The sequence below is a fragment of the Calonectris borealis genome, chromosome 14 (genome assembly GCF_964195595.1).
Source record: "Calonectris borealis chromosome 14, bCalBor7.hap1.2, whole genome shotgun sequence".
Classification (NCBI taxonomy): Eukaryota; Metazoa; Chordata; class Aves; order Procellariiformes; family Procellariidae; genus Calonectris; species Calonectris borealis.
The window spans coordinates 10,438,460-10,459,149 of record NC_134325.1 but is presented as its reverse complement, the minus strand read 5'-3'; the positions used below and the strand labels follow the sequence as shown (position 1 = coordinate 10,459,149).

Genomic DNA, 20,690 nt, shown 5'->3' with positions numbered 1-20,690 from the left:
TAAACCATGGAAATTGAAGGAAAGTGGTGAATTTAACTCTGTTTCTGTTTAGTTCTGTTTCATCAAAGATTTGGCAAATGTGAGGAAAAAAGCACTGTAGAATGGTGGCTTCAAACGTATTCCCTTGAGAAATGCATTTCTATGTCAGCTAAGTAAGTCTCACTTTGTCCTTCCTCCCATCTGATTCAAAAACAGCATTTTGGCATCTTTTGTGGCGTGAGTGTCTGCCTGACCTTTTGAGGGATGGAGTCATTTTGATAGTTAGCACTGAGGAATACCGCACCAGTGAATGCATTAGCTGTCAAATCGTGGTTGTTCACCACTGCAGCTTATCGAGAGAGCCTCCCTCCAACTTTTCTACCTGTCCCGATTCTTATCTTAATAACAAGTCCACTTCTCCCTTTCAATTAGCAATATATCATAATATTGCATAATTGGTTAAAAGTTACACAGGGTGGGGTGGGAGGTTTGGATTTGTTTACTTGTTATTCTGTCTGGAAATGACTCAGAGCCTGTTCTGTGAATTTACATCACATGAGGAATCCCTCAAACTTGTTCCCTTGGAAAGTCCACTCATCCCAGGGGGAGGAAGAAGCATCTTACATCATGTAGCGAGGCTGACATCATGGTGTCAGGCAAAGGGGAACCTTAGTGGTCTTTCCATGTCCAAGATATTTCATAGCCATCAGCAAGGGAAAGTTTTGGTGCCCTAGTAGGTGTTTGTCTTGGACTTCATACATGGTAAAAATCTGTAATACATTCACATTCTTCTGTCCTTTTTGGAAAGACATAAAGAGTATGCAGAAGACCCTTTTTAATTTCTTCTTCATTGGAGTTTGTTTAGGAAATGGAATGAATATTCATGAATAGTCATCATCTCATGTTGTTGATATCCTCTAGACACATGATTTCAGAGAATTAAATTAAGAAAAAAAAAAGGCTTTATTGTAATCCCAACAAATGCCCCAAAGAGGAGGTCTGGAAGAAGCCTCAAATAGTCAACATCTACAACCCAGATGCCTACTCCGTCCTTAGGCAGACATTCATCTCATCTGTTCTTAAAATCCTCAAGTGCTGGAGATGATTTATTCCAATGCTTTTCTATGCTCACTCTAAAGTCTCTGTTGCTGTAATTTAAACCCCTTCTTCTTCCATCTACAGCTCATGGAAAATAAATTATTCCCTTTCCTGTCCAGTAATAGCAGTCTCCGACATTGTCAACTCTGCTATAGGCAAAATCCATTGTAGATGAATTCTTACCCATGTGTTTCCGTTCCAGTATTATTATCTTTGGCTGACACTTTAAACACAGTAAATAAGTCTGTTGAAACGATAAACTACCAAAAAAGTATACCATATAAGAAAAAAGCACATAAGATTCAGGGTTTGAAATAAGTTCTGTGAGGGACTGGGCACAGGTTGGTGTCTTACTCTTAGTGTGCTACTCTTAATTTAGCGATTAAGATTAGCAAGCAGCTATCAGGTACGGAAATCTTGTTTTGAACTGTTTTTCTTTTTGCACAGCTGTTTCACATCCTTGCTGTGTACAGCTACTCTGGATTGTTTTGCTTTTATAAATTTTCAAAATTTACATAGTTTGGTAGTGAATCATGGAAACTTTGTAACTACCAACTGTAGAGACAAGAGGCGCCTGCATTAAAATTCAGCCCCCGGGCACACCATTACATGAAAGCTGTAACTTTATATGATTACTGACTACTTACAAAGAATGGCACTTTAGAGCTTTGTAGCACAGTTTTACAGTGTTTCTGTAACTGTTACTGTATCTCAAGACATCTAGCATAAAAACCAAGATCTTTTAGACCACAAGGTTGTAGACACATCTTCTGGTTATCAAAGGTCGAAGAATCGTTGTTCTCCGATTAACAGATCCACAGGTAGATGCATTTCTCTATTAAGACAATTAATTGCAAAATCATTAGGAAAACTTTGTTTATAAACATGCATCGGTATTTTGACCTCATTTGATTTTCACATCTCATAGCATGTTAAAAACTTTTTCTTAACATGGAGCAATTAAACATGGAACACACGGCTATCGGTTTTGGATCTCAGATTGTCTAACTTAAGAATATTCCTTCTCTGTCTAATTATGGATATAGAAGATTATAGAGTCTTTGTGTATTTAAAAAAAAAGGACTGAGTGTATAGCGTGGCACCAAGTTTCCAGAAGGCCTAAGGGAAGATTTTGTTGTCAGAATTTCTACCATCCTGCTCTGCCTACGGTACACCTGACAAACGGAAGAAAAGAAGAGAAATTTCATGTTATAACCATTCTGCCTGCTGTAGGGCAAATGTGTGGGATGAGACGAGACATCTGCTACTGCAGGCAGCCACTGCAATATGTAGCCCTATATATATATGTGTCTGTATACATATATATATATGTATGTATATATACATATACACAGACCTTTGCTCCTTTCTTAGTTGGATAGCTCTTAGTTTCCAGACTAAGTTAATTACCTGTCAGATTATAAGTTGTGGCATTTTTCTACCAAATTTGAACAGTTCTTGAAGTGTGCCTCCTCTGACACCATTGCAAATAGACTGAAATAAGTACTTTGCACTGTGTTTCCTACTCAGGAGCATTTGCAGAGGCTGTAGTCTTGCCAGGATCAGATTATTACATTGCTTACTGAGAAAAAGAGGGGGTGAGGGAAGAAAATAAAGTGACTGCTTCTGTGGAGTGACCTGCCATGAAATTATTACATGACATACAGAGGTTTTGACCGTGCGTGAACAGAACATGATCTGATAGAGCACCTAGGCATCATTTTTCTCATTATCCTGAGGCATTTGTTTTTTGCTTTTGTGTGTAGTTTCTTCTTCCGTTGAAGTCTCAGTTCCTTGAAGCTGTGGATAATATGACATTTTATTTATTTCTTTTCTGACCTGGAACATTAACTGCGTAAGAGTCTGATCAGTGACAGGATCGCTGTATTTGTGGTGAGAATAAGCAGATGGTGTAGAAAGGGGTGGACTTCTGATACTAGCTTTGGTGGCAGGCAGTTTATTTGGATGACTGCAATCTGCCTCAAATAATTCTCTAGGCTTTTTGACAGCATGTTAAGGCTAAGTTGCTTTTGGCACCTAAAGCCAAGCTCAGATGCCTTTGGGCCATCTTCAGTTATGTTGTGTATAGAATAGAATAGGCTATTTCAGTTGGAAGAATCTTGCCTTCATTCATATTGCTTCATGTGGAGAGCCAGAAATGAAGTTTTTCCAATTAAAATGTTTCTGTTTTCTTGACAGGGGAAAAGGAAACGGGTGAGATTAGTTCTGTGGAGAAGTTCAAGACAAAACTGAGGGAGTTGCTTGTATTTTCACATTTACTAGTTTTGAGCTCAGTCACATTCCTATTGAACAGCCACACAAATAGCTGACTTTCCCACATAGCACTGGGATGTGACTAATACCATAGTTCGCAACTCACATGTCTGCTCTTTTTAGTATGTCTTTTTTTAACAGTAGTCCTTATTTTTATGAGTGCTATGTACTTGGCAGGACAGCAGTAAGAGGTTTGCTCTGCTGGAAAGTATTACAGAGGTTTTGAGGTATTTCAAGGCAAATTAGTTCATATCTTATTGAAGACAAATGCATTATGTGCCCTGTCTAGACAACTAAGAGATTAGAAACTAAAACGCTACTGCAATTCAAACTATGGTAGTATTTTCCATAAAACAATATTCCATTCAATGTATTTCTGCCATTTTTCTAATACATCTAGTACACGTACAATATAAAACAGCTTTTATGCTTTTTTTTCCTTACTACTCAGCAGTTTTTGCCATCTGCTGCAGTAATGGAGACTGGCCCTATGTGAAATGACTTGTAGAAATTAAAACAAAACCTAGAAGGGGATATGTAAACACAAAAATAAACATTAACTCTTAGAAGTGCTAATTGGTAAGAAATGTCAGTTTCAACATGAACAAGTGGTTTTGCTAGAGCACTTCAGCTATCGCTGAAACTATCATCTTCTCGCAGACACAGTTGGGTGAGCTCTGGAACTGTTTGGGAAGGATCTGTAGCTACCATTTATGGAGGTGAACATTGAGTTTTACTTGAGTTACAGGTTTTTGAAAAGGAAATTTCTTTGTATCAGGAGCTTTTAAGAAACATGTAAAGGGGCTTTTTGTTCAGAGAAGCTTTTGAAGTATAGTTGTCCCAGTAGAGTGCGAGAGGCTCCCCCATGCATTTCCAGGGTTGTTACTAAAAATCATTTTCTAATCGTTGCACCAGCTGCTTTTGTAGCATTGCTTCTTATGTTGTGTACCTGCTGGCAAAACTTCCTTACCTCTTTGAAATTGATGAATTTTGCCTCTATACTTCATGGCTTGTGACCTTGAAATCCATAGAGGGTTAGGAGTGAACACTTTGGAATGGCTGTTTTGGCTTACAGGTACACAGACTTTGCCAAGGCAAAAAAAAAGCCTGCCTCTCTTCAGCTTTAGGCAGTTTCAAAAGGTTTGTAGTCACAAACTGCAACTGCATCAGAATAAGCCAGCAAACTGGGCCATATAGTTCACAAAAGGAGGGGAAAAGTGGTTCTCCCATTTGAATCCCACTTACTGTTCTCGTGTCAGTGACCTTGGCAGACAACTGCTACAGAGTTTCTCCACTACAGCTGCCCCTTACCCACCAGGGCATTTTCTGTTCCATATACTCCCCCCCTCCCCCTTAGTGTTCAGTGTCTGGCTTTGATAAATGTATTAATCACCATTGAAAAGTTGTATATAATGTCATCAGCAGCACCTTCCTCTGCTTTCTGGGGTTCTAAGCTAAAATGTAAAGAGCCCAGAAGGAAAGGAAAGCTCATTGCAGACAGTCGTTTGCCTGTCCCTGACAAGTATTGGCCAAAGATATGAATAGTAAAGAGAGAGTTTTGTTTAAAATTGTCTTTGAAGAAGGACTTTTTGACAATGTGGGAGGTAGGGTGAGTGTGAATCGGGAGAGGGAATAGACAAATCAGATGTCAATTTTGAATTTAAAATCACCCATTTTGCAAGTCAGTATCAGAATAGACAACCATATTTTCTAGTCTACACTTAGGGTGTTAATTAGGAATGAGGGGAAAAAGAGAAAAGCAAAACGAGCATGATTTCGGTACATACTGTACCACCAGCGAAACAGAGTATTAAAAATATTACCATAGTGAGGTACAGAAACCAGATGAACACTGCAAACAAAAGTAGGTTTCTATGTGAAAGTAGGTTAACACTGGCCTTGCAGTTCTGTTTTCATAACTTGAACTGAGAAATTCTTTGCTTCTCCTTCTTTATCCTTAGTGTGTTACATGGGCAGAAGATAATGTAGTCCACACCACAGTTGGCTACACTCCACCGGTCGAGTCTGCCAGAAGAGCCCACAGCGCCTTCTAGGTCAAAGGCTTGCTAATGGCTGGAGTGTGAAGATTGTCGTATCACATTGAAAGAAAACTTTTTTTTTCTGTGCCTCTCCATACCTAAACATTCAGCCAGAGGGATAGTACTCTTGTCAAAACCTGTTACACCAGTTCTGACCTGTACACTCCTGCGCCTGCACCATTTCGCACTCAGGCATCTGTTTCAGTTTTCTGGTAGTTGTGGTACTACCATGCTTCACTATCGCTACATCAGTCACTTTTTTATTCTCAAGTGTGGAGACTAACCATTCGTTAGGAAAGCAAACGATAGCTTAGCATAATCTGCCGAAGACAAGAAAATTGAAGCTTCTTTCAGCAGCAGTTGTTTTAGCAGTCTTATAACACAGGGAACCTTTTCCACTAGTTTCAGTGTTTTGTTGAGGTTTTGTTTTTCCTGTTGGTTTTGGAACAGATCCTAACCCCCAAATTGCTTTCAGGTGTTGCAGGATATTCACTGCAGAGTACAATATTATAATAAGAGCCCACAGGATGCTGAGTATGTACTTACAGGCACATAGTATGCTCTTCTCCATCCTGGCTTCTGTTGTTTATGGGTCCTAGTATACTCATTAATAAATAGGCAATCCTGCTTTCGTGCTTCTTTAGCACTTCTCAAACAGCATATTCCTTTGCTGCTACGTTAAATTAACTGGTATAATACCGTAATGGATTTCAGAGAGAATTACACTATTATAAGTGTAGCTAATTCTGTCTTTAAGCTATCTGCTCAACTTGTATGCTCTGCTGCATGTCAGAAGCCAGCATCCCCTCTACTCACTTTACACACTGTTGCTCCTGCAAAGACAAAATATTCTGAGAAATAACTTAGTTTGCAGAATTCCAGAAGAAAATGGATTGTTCAGAATCCATTGCAGCTGATGAAGATGTTTAGGTTTGCTCCTTGTCCAGCAACTGTTGTGCCTCAAGGTAGCCTGATTAGAAAAGGTCTGTAGCCTGAATAAGGAAAAAAAAAAAAGGAGAAAAAAAAAAGATAAGCAGTTACACATTTGCATGTATAAGCATTACCGAGTTCTCCATTGACTATGGATTATAATACCTGGGGGAAGGAAGTTGGTTTGGAGTGTGGCACAAAAGTTCACAGAGACCATATGAAAGCAAGCTTTTTCCATACCAGGAAAGAAAACCATGAAGGGATTTTTTCCCCAACTGAAAACCCTCATAAATCTGGAAGTCTGAGCTGGTGGGACACAATTCAGTAAGAGGGGAAAAAAGTTTTTTGGCAGGGGACTAATTAGTCCAAGAGAAAGCAGTGACTGGAGAACTGCAACGTTGGTGTTAGGTGGTTTTAGAGCTCAAGAGAGTTATTCTGTGAGTTTAAAAATTATTACGGCAAGATTTCTCCTCTGTGGAAAGGGACAATTGGAAAAACTGACTACACTGAGACCTGGCTGTTTGCCTGAAAGCGGATGGAACAGGAATGAAACAGTATAGTTTATTCTGAGTATGGTTTATACAGAGGGATTCATAACAGAAGCTGACAAAGCTACGGACAGAAAATTGGCCAGAAAGAGCATGGCTGCTGAAGAGGAGAAGTGGCTAACTGCTAACTTGGAACCACAAAACCTCAAACATACTATGTAACATTTGGATTTTGACCCACCTGATTATGTAGCAACACAAAAGCAAACAAGCAGAACAACACACTGTACTGGAATAATGAAGCTGCAAAAACATTATGATAATTTATAGCAGCCTAGACCTGGTGATTCTAATCTCTCAAAATAGCTGAAATGACTGCTTCTTAATTATAAACATATAACCTGAATATCATGTCATTGACTTGAAAAGAATCAAGCCCCAGACTTTGTTTGGCTTCTGTTCCATGTTCTGGGTAATCAAACTGTTGGAAAACATCTCAGATGGCCAAAATGGGTAACTTAGACGAGGCATTGCTCTTCATGCAGAGCAGCCTTGTCTCACACAGGGCAAGAAGCTTCCATAAGGTTTAATCTGGAGAAGATCTGAAGACAGTATAGCTGTTTCACAATGTAATCTTTTCCTCTTTCAGTGACTATAGTAATTTAAGAGCTTCACTTAAACTTCTTGCTGAGGTAATTTTCAGCCCAGCTGAAACACAAAACCCAACTGGGATGGGGTAGAAGAAGTCAGCAGTTTGGGGAGAAATGATGTAAAAAAGTAGAAATAGAAAATTAAAAGCTTAGTAGAAACTTTCAATAAAGGTTGCACAGATGATAGTTGATCTGCTCCAGCAAGTGAGATTAACATCTGCCAAAGAGCAGTCAAGTGGTTTCTTCAGAGAATTCAGGGATTTTTGTATAATTCCGGTTTTTTTTCTCCTTTTTCTTTTTTTCCTTTTTTTTCCTCTTTCTTTTTTTTCCTCTTTCTTTTTTTTCTTTCTTTTTTTTCCTCTTTTTTACCTTTTTCTTTTTTTTTCCCTTTTTCTTTTTTTTTTCCCTTTTTCTTTTTTTTTCCCTTTTTGTTTTCTTTTCCTTTTTTTTTTAATTCATAGAATCATAGAATCGTTTAGGTTGGAAAAGACCTTTAAGATCATCAAGTCCAACCATTAACCTAACACTGCCAAGTCCACCACTAAACCATGTCCCTAAGCACCACTTTTAAATACCTCCAGGGATGGTGACTCAACCACTTCCCCGGGCAGCCTGTTCCAAGGCTTGACAACCCTTTCGGTGGAGAAGTATTTCCTAATATCCAATCTAAAATGAAAATGCAGTCCAATTTAATTTAAAATTAAATCCAGTATCAATCTAAAAATTAACTAATAGCAAAAGGTAGCATCAGCCTTATGATGGTGCAAACCAATGATGAAGTACAAGTGACTCAGAATAGTGTTATGAGTTATTCTTGGCTAGATTGTTTCCAGCCTGGAGAAAACACATTTTTGAGAACAGGGTAAAATCACCTGATTTTTAAGAAGTAACCATTAGATGGGAAGGGGAAACACCCCCTCCCTGTGAACCAGACACTTCAGGGGTACACAACCATATACACTTACTCTCTGCATTATCCTTACTGCTATACCTGCAGACCTGTATTCTGGGAAGAGTTTCCGCCCAGTTTGTACATTCACCCTGTGCAGCATGAATGAAAGGTGAGCCATCTCCACCACAGTGCTTGTGGGACTTCTGGGTGAAGAAACTTTAGTCTGAGTTTGTGATTCAGGTGGGAACTCGGGTGTCCCTCTCACATGAACATTTTTGTTAAGGCCACGAAACGATTCCAGCTTTGAAAAGCTAGACATGTGCACAGCACCTTGCTAGCTTGAGACCTGCTCTAGTGTCTTAGCTGGGTAGCAAAGGCTGATGCATTAGGGAACTGTGGGGCTTTTCTTCCCCTAGGATGTACGTGGCTCTTCAGTACTTGTCGATCTTAAATTAGTGTTCAAACCTGCCTGCTGAATACTCTTGTGCAGCAACCGAGCTGTGTGGGGGGAACACTGAGTTTGTTAGGTGCACTTCAAAATCATGTGATGTGGAAATCACATTCTTCCACAGGCTAGAATGTTACTAAATGTAAATTCGCTACATAGACAGCAGGGAGATGCCAGGGGAATGATGTCAGCCGAGAATCTGCTCCTGCATATTTTGCAATATTCAAATTAAATCAAAGTAAGTATTTAAAATTTACATGTGTAGGTATTTAGACATTTGCAGCTGTGAGCTTGCAGGTGATGGGCTATGGTGATAGGTACACGAGAGGCATGCCATCAACCAAGACAAGGAAATCAAATGGTGTGTGACATCTACTGCTTCCCAGAAGTCCTGGCTGTAAGGTAGTGCTGCTGTTACCATAAAGTCCCAGGAATGTTTAACATTACCAGTCTTGTGGAAAGAAGCACCGCATTTTTCAGCATAGAAGCTGTTGCTTACAAAAATGCTCAGGCACTGCAACGATGCTTACGTTTGCCTGAGAAGAATTCGCCTGCCCCTTGCAAAGGGGAGCAGAGGAGCAGTTAAAAGGAAAAGGAAACATATTTCCCTTTTCCCTTAGGGCTGTCCTTGCTGGCTTAGGGAAGCTAACCATGCTGCAGAGTTTCTGAGGTCAGCCCTAATGTTGCTGGGGAAGAGGAGGGAGGACAGCATGAAGCTACGTGGCCTGGGATCAAGAAAGCTGTTGCAGAATGATCTCCCACAGAGCGTAAAGATACTCTTGGCTTCTGCAGCTGCTGTAGTGTAGCCTCTTTCCTTTGGTCTTGCTCCCTATCTGAAAAAACAGCCAACAAGTAATGAATCACAAATGTACTCTAATACAAGTACAATAGATTTAATGCAAATGCCTTCACTTCCCCCCCCAAAAAAAAAACCCAAAAAGCCTACTGTGGTGAGTTGATCCTGGCTGCCTGCCAGGCGCCCACCAAGCTGCTCTATCACTCCCCCTCCTCAGCTGGACAGGGGAGAGAAAATATAACGAAAGACTCATGGGTCGAGATAAGGACAGGGAGATCACTCAGCAACTACCATTCACAGGCAATACAGACTCGACTTGGGGAAAATTAATTTAATTTATTACCAATCAAATCAGAGTAGGGTAACGAGAAATAAAAACTAAATCTTAAAACACCTTGCCCCCACCCCTCCCTTCTTCCCAAGCTCAACTTCACTCCCGAATTCTCTACCTCCTCCTCCCCCCGAGAGGCGCAGAGGGACAGGGAATGGGGGCTGCGGTCAGTTCATCACACATTGTCTCTGCCGCTCTTCCCTCCTCAGGGGGAGGAGGACTCACACTCTTCCCCTGCTCCAGTGTGGGTCCCTTCCACAGGGTGCAGTCCTTCAGGAACAGACTGCTCCAGCGTGGGTCCCTTCCATGGGGTCTCAAGTCCTGCCAGCAAACCTGCTCCAGCCTGGGCTCCTCTCTTCATGGGGCCACAGGTCCTGCCAGGAGCCTGTTCCAGCGTGGGCTTCCCATGGGGTCACAGCCTCCTCCGGGCATCCACCTGCTCCGGCGTGGGGTCCTCCACAGGCTGCAAGTGGATATCTGCTCCACCGTGGACCTCCATGGGCTGCAGGGGGACAGCCTGCCTCACCATGGTCTTCACCAGGGGCTGCAGGGGAACCTCTGCTCTGGCGCCTGGAGCACCTCCTCCCCCTCCTTCTTCACTGACCTTGGTGTCTGCAGAGTTGTTTCTCTCATATATTCTCAACTCCTCTCTCTGGCTGCAGTTGCTGTTGCACAGTTTTCCCCCCCCCCTCTTAACTCTGTTAGCCCAGAGGCGCTACCACCATCACTGATGGGCTCGGCCTTGGCCAGTGGCGGGTCCATCTTGGAGCCGGTGGTATTGGCTCTATCAGACATAGGGGAAGCTTCTAGCAGCTTCTCACAGAAGCCTGTAGCCCTCCCCGCTACCAAAACCTTGCCACACAAACCCAATACACCTGCAGAACAAGATAATTTATTTTCTTGAGGTTGCTGGTATTAATGTTTATACAAGAAGTGAAACCACCTAACACTTTGAGGCCACAATATTTAGGTATGCCAGGGAGATAGCATTTTCTATTACAGAACTGTGGTTGTATGAAGAACCAAAGCAAGATTTTTTTCTTGGTTCCCAAATAAGAAATATAATCAAGACCACCTGGTATTTCAAGAAGAGGTATGGATTTCTGTCACACAGTGGCGAATTACACTTTTATCCTTTTCTTCAGGAGTGTATCATTGACGAAGACTGTGAAACAGGGAAATATTGCCAGTTCTCTACCTTTGAATACAAGTGTCAGCTGTGTAAAACCCAGCATACAGTAAGTCCTGAATGAGATGTGATTTTATGTGGTCTTTAGAAACTCAATATGTAAGTTACCATTGCTAGTGTCAGCAATGTCAGCTAATGTCAAAATTGATAGAAAATAAGATGCAAAGCTTTCTGCCTGTTAACACAATTAAGTTATAAGGATTCTGTTCTCATATGCTTTAAAACCTGCACTCTGCTCCTCCTCACTCAAGCTTGACTTGTTAGGTGGCCCAAGGGCAGCGTAAACTAACACGCTGTAGGTTGCCAGCGGAACGGGCAAAGAGGAAATACGGTGCCAGCTCCTAAGGCTCAGCTGACAGTTGGTCACTTCCAGCTCCTGATTCCCAAAGAGAATTGCAGCAGCCTGCTCTCTTCCCTTCATTGACAACTTGTACAATGCTTTTGTAGTGCAATTGTTACTGTAAATGATCCTCTTGCATGGATCATTTACATTATTTGAATCTGTAAATCTCAGAAAGCAGTAGATTCCTGTCTTTTGAGCTAAAAGATAAAAGTTCTTGGTAGTAGCTATGGTTAGATTACCTTCTATAGGCGACAGCTACCTGAGAAATTCCGGCTTTTTCTGTGGTGAAAAATCCACTTTAAGAGCAGTCTGTTGAAAAAAGGCCTTTTATCTGACTGTCCCTTTTCATCTAAGTTCTGCTGATGGTCTCTTGTGAAACAAATTCATTCCTCAAAGCATTTGCAGACATTTAAGTCTACAAGCAAGCAAACCTTGCTGTAAAGTCATGTAATCAATAGGATTATTATAATAGAAAAGCACTAGGCTGTTCCTGAAAGATTTAAATACTTACTTATCTTGATAACTTCAAGGAGCTCTACTGAATTCAGCAGACTGAATGCTTGCTTAAATATAAGTCCTGAATGTATGCTCAAGTGTCATTAAGAAAGCTTATTCTTCATATTTTAGAAAATATTAAACTGACAATTTTTCTTGTTAACATGGAATGATTAAAAATCAAGAGTGGGATGACCTAACACCTACCCCCCCGCACCTCAGTAGAACATTTGTAAGATAAAGAAAATAAAAATTAGGTCATAGCTACACTCCTGTTGTAAAATGAGCTCAGACTGAAGGTGGTGGGATCAATTCCCTGACCTAGAACCCCCACAATTACAAAACATTTTTCTTTTTGCTTTGCTCTTTGAAAGCAATCCTTCTGAACAAATTGCAAATTCCTGACTACATTTAAAAATGGGAAAAAAAGTAATGTCTCCCATTGATAATGTTTCATTTATTAATTTTTGTTTTCCTTGATTGCCAAAGGCTGTCCTGAAATCCATATTACGCTGTAGGATATCTGGGTGCTGATCAATTTTCATGGAAATGTTAAAATAAGAATTCAGGTTTTGTAAGATTGAAAGTGTAATAGTATAGAAAGAGTGCTGCTACCCTGCTACAGAGGTTCCTGTCTGGCAAATACTTCTATGTATGCTTGAAGTTGAGAAGCTAAGCAGTTCTGTGTAAACAGTGGGAATATGACATGCATATAGTTAAAGCACATATATGCAGTTGTCTTCAGGACGAGGGTCTAATTCTATGCTTAGCTGTCTGTTGATAGTTGCAGCTAGTGCTACAGTGACAGCTTTGTCACGTGCTTTTTCCATTTGCCAGCATTGCTCACGGGATGTTGAATGCTGTGGAGACCAGCTTTGCGTTTGGGGCGAGTGCCGGAAATCCACTTCAAAAGGAGAGAACGGCACCATTTGTGAGAACCAACACGACTGCAACCCTGGAATGTGCTGTGCTTTTCAGAAAGGTACAGAGGTTTTGCTTTGCGTCGTATTCATTTTATAACACAGGAGCGTTAATATTTAGCTCTTTTGCCCAGGTGAAGTGGTTAAATCTCTACAGAATCAATAGGTCATTCTCCCTTGGCCTGTGGAGCGCGCCGCGTTAACTTCATTATAAAACTTTAATAGAATTAGGAGCGAGAAACAGTCTGATAGGGGTGCACAATGGTGAAATAAAGGCCTAGCGCATGCTGGAGATGAGACCAGCATGAGAAGCACAAAAATCTACTGTTTCTAAAGGAGAGTCTCAGGCATTTAAAAGTAGCAGAGCTCTGTGTCAAATTTTCACCCATTAAAAATGTACAAAAGAGATTAATGAGATTACTCAAAGTGGCTTCTCCTTCATATCAGCAAGCAGATTATCAGAATCAGACCACAGATACATTTCATACTCTGAGTTTTACATGAGCCTTCCAGGGCACCACGCTATGCAACGCTGACCAGACAGCCAAGGTATGTAGAGGAATGATGTTCCAGATTATGTTGTCAATCAACGTGGGAATGTGAAACTTGCTTTACAGAAGGGCAGAGAGGAGGAGAAGGTATCAGGCCTGAAATCAGTCCTAAATCCTGCCTGGTCAGGGCCCAGCTTCTTCTACCGTTTCATACCCAACTAGTTCCTCGCTGCTTTTAGCATAGTTCACCTTAATTTTGTAGTGACAGGATACGATTCCAACCATCTTTCTACACCAGGTAGATACTTCTCTAGATAGCTTTTTTCCTGGCTCTTGCTATGAGCAAGAGGTGACCTTGTACCTTCACTGATGGTTGGGCTGCCTGACCTGCCTTCAGCCTGCTGGTGGATCAGGCTAGTAGGGCATTTCAGGAAAACAAAGGAGAAAGCTCAAACACCATATAAAGGCAAATGAGTCTGCTCAGCTTTTCCTTGTTAATTTTGAGGGTTACATAGTGGACCTTTGACCTTAAGTTAGTTCAATTTCAGCAAGTTTTGGTTAGAGCAGGTTTCCCCCCCATCAGGCTTCTGCCTAAAGCAGGTTTTGCCAAGCTCTATCAGAGATTTCTTTGTACTCTGATTCTGAAATGAGACAGAAAGAGCACTTTTAATAAATGCCTATTTCTTTCACCGTGCAGGACTTTGAATCTGCTTCTGATGCAGAGATGAGTAAATTAGTAGTATGCATCCCATTATATTGGTGTTAGTAGTACTAGGCTAGTCTACTGTGAGGGTAATACTGCCTCTGTGGCCCTGATTTCCTATGGGATCTTCACGATGATCATTTCAGCTGCATAAGACATTCGCACTAATTTGAGTTAGCGCTTGGCTTGAAATGAAATTTAGTACAGACCTGTAACTCAGGAAGGAACAATACAGTAGATAAGAATATTGACTAAAATTGATGGAACACTTATTAAAAATTTAAATAGAGCTATTAATAGCAATGGATTTTTATTGTCGATGGTTGTCTGCTTTAGCACTGCTTTAGGGTTTTTCAGGTTAGGCCTAACCTCAAGGCCTTTCTCCATCACTAGAATATTGCAAAAGGTTGTCCTAATAAAGATATAAACCAATAAAGGTTGTCCTAATAAAGACAGATGGACTGTCTTTACTTGTATATTTTTAAAATAAAACTGTAGTAAACTATGGAGTTTTCGCTGCTTAAGATAATCAGTTCCTAATTCCAAAACAGATTATAAGTCATATATATTAAAGCATATGTGTGTGTCTGTGTATATACACACACATATATATATTTTGACCAAGCCTGTTTGAAAAACTTATGTTCTGAACTCTTCACATGTTTTATTCTGCCATACCACAAAGAGTGAAGTGAATGAAGACAAGAGGAGGAAGGGACGTTTGATAGGAACGTCTGGAAGAGCTGAATTCAAGACTGACACTATAAGTTACTAGCATCAGGAAACCCAAATAACGTATCCTTCTAAATAATTTCTTACACAAGTTGAAACTCACCCCTGTGCAGAAACAAGGGTGCCAAACCCCAAATGCCATCAGACAGCTTTGCCTACTGTAGAATTACTCTAACAAATTAAATGGCTGAGTAGTAGTTCTTGTAATCTCATTAGTCTCTGAACAATTGCTCTGTATTTGTAAGCTCTGCAAAGAAATAGAATAGGAAAAATAACAGAGTTCTAAAATATAGCAATATTTCTCTATTCAGATTTTAAACCATTAATGCTATGCATTGCAAAGGATTCAACGTAATGTTAGTTTTCTTGGTTTTAGAACAGTCTTTCAAATCTCCAAAGGATGGAGTTCAGCAGTACTACTGCATTGACAGTAGTGAAGAAGCAGGAGTTGATCTTGCTCATTAAGCATGAACTTCAAATGTCTTACTCCTATCTAGTGGAAAGAACATTAAGTTATGGCTCCCTAACATGCAAGGGGACTTAAAAGGTGGTCAAGTCTGCCTTTTTATATCTTGCATATAGACTTGAAGATTAGGTCATCTCAGTTGAGCAGACAGTTAACGACTTCTCATAAAATTAATTTACTCTGGCATGCAGAACTACTGTTTCCTGTGTGCACTCCACTACCTGAAGAAGGTGAACCCTGCCATGATCCTTCAAACAGACTTCTCAACCTGATCACCTGGGAACTGGAACCTGATGGAGTACTTGAGCGATGCCCATGTGCAAGTGGCTTGATCTGCCAGCCTCAGAGGTAAAGATCAAAACTGGGCAAGCAAGCTGCTTGAAATTTTTCAGGGGTCTCTTTCTGTGGTAAATAGATGCAGAACTTGCAGATTCTTCCACACCAGAAAGTGTTTTGACAGCTTTTCTCATCAGTAGCACTGCAACTTTCTCAGAATCACTGCTTTGTCCCACATAGATGTGCCCAATTGAGTTTGGCAACACCTTCATCCAGTGTGAAATAAGTTTGTGTATCAGGCTGGTACTCCTTTTTAATCAGTCAGAAAGTACTAACAGCTGTTGAGATGTATCATTCCAATTTAATTTTCTACACACAGCTCTTGTCCACCAACTTGCTATGTTAGATTGGGCTTCTGTTAGACATTTTGCTTGCTTTCACACATAAGACATTTTAATACATGCAGGAAGTATAAACATGCATGTTCCTGTACTATTGATCAGCTTTACCGAAGGTCACTTCTATCACAAGGGGAAAAAAAAAAAAGAAGATATCTTTGCTTGCACTTCCCTTCAGTTTCAAACTAACCTGAGAAGCCAGTTTCCCTGCAGCTGACTTAAGATCTGTGTTCAGACTTGAAACACTTCATACTGTGCAGACTTCTTCAGTATCAAGTTTCACGGAATAGGAAGCAGGCTGACTCCCAGTTTTCAGCTAGAAGCTAAAACTTTTAATATATCATGCCTTTAATAATTCTTTAAAAGGATGGTTATTTGCATTATCAGCAATTTCATTGGGATAAAGTGAGATCATTTCAGTTTTGCGCTAAAAGCATTTTTAGAAAACCTATATGTTATCTATGATACAAACTGTCCAAGTTTGTTCCTACACTACCATTTTCATTATATTAACTTTCAACAAGACAGCCTAGCTGTGACAGAGATGTAGATTAATATTTCTCTCTTCTTCCGTGTCCAACTCTGTTTCTACTTTTTTTCACGCATGAAAAGTAACTGGATAACATTTTGTTTCATAAATGTGATCTAAGGAAGCAAGCACAGTTATCCCATCCTTTCAGCACCAAAATTTCAGTTAATGTGCAAGTACCATTAACCTCAGGGAAGGTAAGTCAGCAAAAGTCATGTCTAGTAAGAAGGAAAACATTTCAAATGAGGATATAGAAACACCGAAATTAATTAGGGTGTGAATATAACTGAACTGTCTAGCTATAGTCACAAGAATTATTTATCTGTTTAGGGTTATCACAAATACAGTAATACTGTATATACAGGTACTGTATACCACTTGCCCATGACTCGCATGGACAATAAGATAAAGCTGCTTCTGTGAAGCATGGTGAATTTGAAGATTCAGATAACATTTTTTATTAAAAGAAACAGCCCATCTCTGCTTGAAATGGTCCTTGGCTAAATATTATTATTGAGTGAAACGCACTGAAACTATCAGATTATATCCTACAGAATACGGGCATAGTCTGCCCACAAATGAAAGTCTTAGAACTCCTAGAAAGCAAAAGATGCAAGAATTCAAAATGTACACAAAATAAGCCTCAGGAACATCTTTAGTTCATTTACCCTTTGTTTCCAGTGAAAGAGGCTGCAGCTTTAAGCAGTTGTTGAGGGGCGCCTGGCACAAGCAATAGTCACCTTGCACTCTGTCACAAGGACCTGTAGCCCTGTTCTGTCCCATACAGTGCAGAGATAGTGGATGCACCGTGATCAGGTTCTAATTCCTGCCTCCTGTCAACAGATATAAATCATTCTTGCTCCCTTTTAAAGTTCCTACAACAAATGTTGGATGTTTGTTTGCAGGCAATTGAAGCCACTTTTCAAAACAAAGACAGCAGCAAATACAGCTATTACGCTATCCCATTTAGAACCAAATATATAATGCTCACAGTTCGCTCAACTCTATAGCTTGATGGCAAACATTTTTTCTGCATTCCTTTTAAGCTGGAGCATCATGTTTCTTAACTTGGCATTATGACACGAACAGAAAGGACTAGTAACCATGATTGCTTGTAGGTAGAAGGGCCAGATTGTGCTGAGGTCCACTGCCATCTTGTGTTCCAGTATCAAATGTTTTTTTCTGTTAGGATTTTTGTTCTAGCTCTGTATGTGGAAATCTCATCTTTAACTCTCCAGCTGTCAAGCATGTAAAAATCAGATGTTTATGAAGTCAGCTATGGTAGATCTGACAGTATTAGGCATTTAACATGCTTTCATGTGGGGAGGGAATGAAGAATTTTATTAAGGAACTAGCAAAAAAACATGAAAAGATGTACTATATGACCAGATGTCTCTCTTTTTCCAACAGCCACAGCACTACATCTGTGTGTGAACCGTCTGCCAATGAAACCAGGAATAATGAAAAAGAAGATCCTTTAATCATGGATGAGATGCCCTTTCTCAGCTTGATACCCAGAGATGTTCTTTCTGATTATGAAGAAAGCAGTGTCATTCAGGAAGTACGTAAAGAATTAGAAAGTCTGGAGGACCAAGCAGGTTTGAAGCCTGAGCCTGTCTCGGCTCAAGACCTGTTTTTGGGAGATGAAATTTAAAGTTCAAACACCAGAAAGTTTCCTTAGTTATTTCTAGAGATTTTTGTCTAGTGTCTTGCTTATATAAACCCTAAACACATACTGCTGGATAGAAGTGCAATAAACAAGGTCTTCAATGAGCATCCTTTTCTGTGCACCAAACCTGCATGTGCAGATTATTGTTGAATTCATTCAATCTTGGACTAAACCTTCTGTCAAAGACAAATGAGAAATATATCCGTGTTTCTTCTGGATTAGTACTGTCCCCTTGTACATTAGAAATAAACTTATCAGTACTTGTACTCATTAAAAAATACACATAAGCATAAATAATCTTAAGTTATTAGTGACCGTAGAAGTGACTTTTCAGTACGTGTGTTCAGAATCTTACTCTTTTTCTAGGGTAAGAACCATCTATTTCGGACTGTTTTAGTCGTCGATTTTAAGCAATTTTTTATTTTTCTTTAGAAAATATAATCATAAACATATAAACATACAGATTCTGGTGTCATGTCCCTCCCCACCACACACATTGTGGAAGGATGAAAAAGATAGAGGATGCTTACCCTTTTAGATGAATATATCCAGAGCTGCTGTTCAGCTGTGTACAATGGATGCCATCTGTCCTGCAGCAGCCTTCAGTGTAACTTAAGAACTGGTGTTCCATAGCTAGAGTATCCCTTGAGTTTTATACTTTCATATACAACGGTTGTTGGCCTCCCACACTATATAAGGGGCATACTATCAAAAAAAAGCCTACAACATTTTCCATATAAATAACAAATAGTTTGTACATACTTATATCCATATAACATATTGGTTTCTACAGAGGAACTTTCAACTTCACTGTTCAGGGCTCTCTCTCTCAAGGGCAAAATATACTATTTAAAATTGCAGAACAAACAGCTAAATGGGCTGAATACAAAGAATATAGATTCTCTGTTGTACACTGAATATGTAAGTATCAATATATAGGAGAAAAGTGCGGCTGCAGTTACAAGGCTATGGCTAAGGTAGAGCTAAATACAGTGCCACATATATGGCAGCATTCTGCACTAGATGAACATACCTTGGGTAATGTCGATTAAAGTATCTGTTGACTATACTCCACCATCACCTACCCTTCTTGAGAGATAGAGGCAGTGAACATAAGTTCATTACTTCAGTTTAGCAGTAGGACAACCTAAATAGCTTCTTGCATTTAGAGACTTCTGCTTCTCCTACTTGATTCTATTACACCCAGAGAAAATTCTTTGAGAAATGGTTTGTGCTTTTAATATACTTCATACACATAAATCTGTGCGTTACAAAATCATTACCATCTTAACAGGTCATTGATTTAAGAAATCAATAGCAAGCTAGGAGTGAAATCCGATCCAAACTCCCCAGCTCCCGGCTGTCTCAACAAACAGTTTGCTACAATAGCTCTTCCACTATTTAAGGTTTTTTGGGGTATAGATTTCACCATCTATTATTGCACATGGTAAAAGATAATATGAGGCTCCAGCCAAGTAACATGGAGCTTCTTCCCAAATAAACCCTACTGCTATGTCTAATTTGGAACAGTAGAGCATCAATAACTTAACAAAAGCAGCTACAAGACTTTGCTACTAGCCTGCAAGTCTTTCACCACTTCTCGTCTGTGAAAGCTTTTCAACAGATTCCTTGGGTACCAGAATTATGAATCATTATGAACAGGAAGAATATTTCATCAGAACAGTCTGACTTTTAGTTTAAGGATTCATTTCTACCACCAATTCTCACACCAAAGCATGCGCACATACACGTGCTCTCAGACTTCACTGAATTTACCTTTCCTTTCTATTCCTAATAAAATTGCTGTGCTTTAGAGACAGCCCATCTATACAACGAGAAGGAATTAAATATCATTGCAATTTTCCTGTTAAAAAATACTTCAAGAGAGCAATAACTGTCTGTAAATACTGCCCTACTTAAGGATAACATTATTCTCCCTTCAAGTTTCTTGATGCCTCAATCCCTGAAAGATGAAGTGTTAGTATTCATCAGAAGTTCAGTAAGATTTCTGCTGAACTAAGCAAATTAGAAACTCAAGGCTTTTTGTTTCTTTAAAATGGCCATGGTCAAACTCAAAAATGTTTGAAATGATCAGAATGTAAAGCAGATGCTGAAAAATGTCTCCCAGAACAACCCAGAATATATTCCAGTACACTTATGCAGAAGGAAGTGCACCACTGGACAGGAAATCATTATAAGGATGCCCCTCAGTCCTCTATCCAGATTTCTGTCAAGACTTACAGGTTTAAAATTAACTTCTTCAAAGTAGTTCTCAATAAAGCTTCCCAAATAGGGCTAGAGATTAAGCAAGCAGTTTTTGGAATTCTTTTCTTAACCCTACTTTCCATCTCTAGATTTTTGCCTCTCCAAATATCCAAGTTTGAAGAAAATTCATGACCCATTTGAGAGTTTTTTTTTTGGTCTCTCTTCCAAAACCTCCAAGGATCCTTCAGCAGTCTATATACATATGTAAATAGTAGTTTAATGAAGTACTCCACCTACTGGGTGGTACTCACTCTATGCTTCCTTTGCTCCTGCTTCCACCTCATCTATG

At 39.8% G+C, this 20,690-nt stretch overlaps 1 protein-coding gene across 1 annotated transcript in view; it reads left to right on the top strand.

Moving 5' to 3' along the window:
- The window catches only part of DKK3 (dickkopf Wnt signaling pathway inhibitor 3), a 30,655-nt gene extending 12,222 nt beyond the window's left edge, over positions 1–18,433 (top strand). The window contains exons 4-7 of the mRNA XM_075163183.1: positions 11,071–11,163; positions 12,790–12,934; positions 15,456–15,612; positions 17,878–18,433. Of these exons, the coding sequence (XP_075019284.1) occupies positions 11,071–11,163; positions 12,790–12,934; positions 15,456–15,612; positions 17,878–18,121 (639 nt within the window). The 3' untranslated portion in view covers positions 18,122–18,433. The remainder of the gene's footprint in view (positions 1–11,070; positions 11,164–12,789; positions 12,935–15,455; positions 15,613–17,877) is intronic.
- The last annotated feature ends 2,257 nt before the right edge of the window (positions 18,434–20,690 follow it).